Below are 2,500 nucleotides of genomic sequence, written 5' to 3' on the forward strand. Positions count from 1 at the left end.
AAGAACCTTTATCATAAATAATTTTAAAATGCTTTTGATCCGACCACTGGCACACACTTATCATTCTATTAATAATCCTTCGCATGAATCGTATGGATATTAAGATTTATATCACTTTCTTATATCTATTAATTTGCATAATATGAGGTCAGTTCCCAAGCAAGGTCATAAATCGCATAACAAGTTCAGCTTCTCGGATTGCGGGTGCCGACGCTAAGAAAGTCGGGCTATAAGGAAGGAGGGAGGAAGGGGGAGAAGGAGGGAGGGAAGGAGAAGGAAGGAGGAAGGGGGAGAAGGAGGGAGGGAAGGAGAAGGAGGGAGGAAGGGGGAGAAGGAGGGAGGAAGGGGGAGAAGGAGGGAGGAAGGGGGAGAAGGAAGGAGGGAGGGAAGGAGAAAGAAGGAGGGAGGGAAGGATAGAAGAAGAAGAAGAGAGGAATGAAGGGAGGGAGGGAGGAAGAAGGGGAGAAGGAGGAGAGGATAGAAAAAGGAGGGAGGAAATGAATGACGAAAGAAGAGAGGAGAAATGAATGACGAAAGAAGAGAGGGAAGGAGACAAGGAGGAAGGGAAGGGAAAAGAAGGGAAGGAAGGATAGAAGGAGGGAGAGAAGGAGATTGGTGGAGGGAGGAAAGGAGATAGAGGAGAGAGAGAGGGGAGAGAGGGAGAGAAAGAAGGAGAGAGGGAGAATGAAAGAGAGTGAGAGAGAGAGAGAGAGAGAGAGAGAGAGAGAGAGAGAGAGAGAGAGAGAGAGAGAGAGAGAGAGAGAGAGAGAGAGAGACATACATACAGACAGACAGACAGACAGAGAGACAGAGAGACAGACATCAGACAGACGGAGAAAGAAAGAAAACGCAATGAATAAAACAAAAAAAAAGAAAGAAAAGAAAATGAGAGATAGACAAAAAAAAAAAATCATATCAATCTTTCTCTCGCATCCACCCCACCCAACCCCCCAAGCCCTAACCTCAACCCCAACCCTCCCACCCACCCCCTCCCTCCCTCCCTCCCTCCCCTTGCCTCCCTTCCTCCTCCCCCCTCCCTCCCTCCCTCCCTCCTTCTCCCTCCCTCCCTCCTCCTCCCTCTCTCCCTCACTCTCCCCCTCCTCCCCTCCCTCCCTCCCTCCATCCTTTCCTCCGGTGTATATCTCTCTCTCCCATCCCCCATCCCTCCCTCCCTTCCCTCCCTCCGGTGTATATCTCTCTCCCCGAGCTTCTCCTTTGAACAATCCTCTTATTTTTACATGTCCTTGCGCGTCCGTGGGTATTTCACCTCTTTCGGGGAATCAAAGACTCCTCAAAGACTCCTCAAAGACCCCTCAAAGACTCCTCAAAGACTCCTCAAAGACCCCTCAAAGACTCCTCAAAGACTCCTCAAAGACTCCTCAAAGACTCCTCAAAGACTCCTCAAAGACTCCTCAAAGACTCCTCAAAGACTCCTCAAAGACTCCTCAAAGACTCCTCAAAGACTCCTCAAAGGCTCCTCAAAGACTCCTCAAAGACTCTTCAAAGACTCCTCAAAGACTCCTCAAAGACTCCTCAAAGACTCCTCAAAGACTCCTCAAAGACTCCTCAAAGACTCCTCAAAGACTCCTCAAAGACTCCTCAAAGACTCCTCAAAGGCTCCTCAAAGACTCCTCAAAGACTCCTCAAAGACTCCTCAAAGACTCCTCAAAGACTCCTCAAAGACTCCTCAAAGACTCCTCAAAGACTCCTCAAAGACTCCTCAAAGACTCCTCAAAGACTCCTCAAAGACTCCTCAAAGACTCCTCAAAGACTCCTCAAAGACTCCTCAAAGACTCCTCAAAGACTCCTCAAAGACTCCTCAAAGACTCCTCAAAGACTCCTCAAAGACGGCGAAAGAAAGGACGGGGGCCGTTTTATCTCTCCGCGAGTCCCGTCCACGTTCTTCAGTAGAGAAGCGGCGTTGGTCGTTCTCCATTCTGTCTCCTCCTCTTTCTTTCCTTCTTCTCTTCCTTTTTTTTCCTTCTTTCTTCCTTTTCTTCCTCTTTTCTCCTTCTCTTCCTTTTTTTCTTCCTCATCCTTCTTTCTTTCCTCCTCTTCCTCTTTCTTTTTTTATTCTTTCTCCTCTTCTTTTATTCTTCTTCCTCTTCCCTCTGCTGTTCCTCCTCCTCTTTCTTTTCTTCTCCTCCTCCTTCTTTTTCTCCTCCTCATTTCCTTCACCCACTTTTTTCCTCTTTCTCCTCCCCATGCTGCTCCTTCTCCTGTACTTCTCTTCATCCACTCCCCCTTCGTCTCCTCCTCTTCCTCCTGCTCACCCCATCCTCTTATCCTCCTTTTTTTCTTTTTCCACGTCCTCCCCTTCCTCCTCCTCCTCCCTCCTCCTACCCACTCTTCCTCCTCCTCCTCCTCCTCCTCCTCCTCCTCTTCCCCCCCTCCTCCCCCTCCTCTTCCCCCTCCTCCTCCTTCTCCTCCCCTCCTCCTCCTCCTCCTTTTCCTCCTCCTCCTCCTCCCTCCTCCTTTCCTCCTCCTCCTCTTCCTCCTC

The 2,500-nt window shown here is 49.4% G+C and overlaps 1 protein-coding gene across 1 annotated transcript in view; it reads left to right on the forward strand.

Moving 5' to 3' along the window:
* Positions 1 to 1,238: 1,238 nt before the first annotated feature.
* LOC138867945 (transcription initiation factor TFIID subunit 3-like) overlaps positions 1,239 to 2,500 on the forward strand; it is a 4,508-nt gene continuing 3,246 nt past the window's right edge. The window contains exon 1 of the mRNA XM_070145222.1: positions 1,239 to 1,920. Coding sequence (XP_070001323.1) covers positions 1,239 to 1,920 — 682 coding nt within the window. The remainder of the gene's footprint in view (positions 1,921 to 2,500) is intronic.

This window comes from Penaeus vannamei, chromosome 33, assembly GCF_042767895.1.
Source record: "Penaeus vannamei isolate JL-2024 chromosome 33, ASM4276789v1, whole genome shotgun sequence".
Lineage (NCBI taxonomy): Eukaryota > Metazoa > Arthropoda > Malacostraca > Decapoda > Penaeidae > Penaeus > Penaeus vannamei.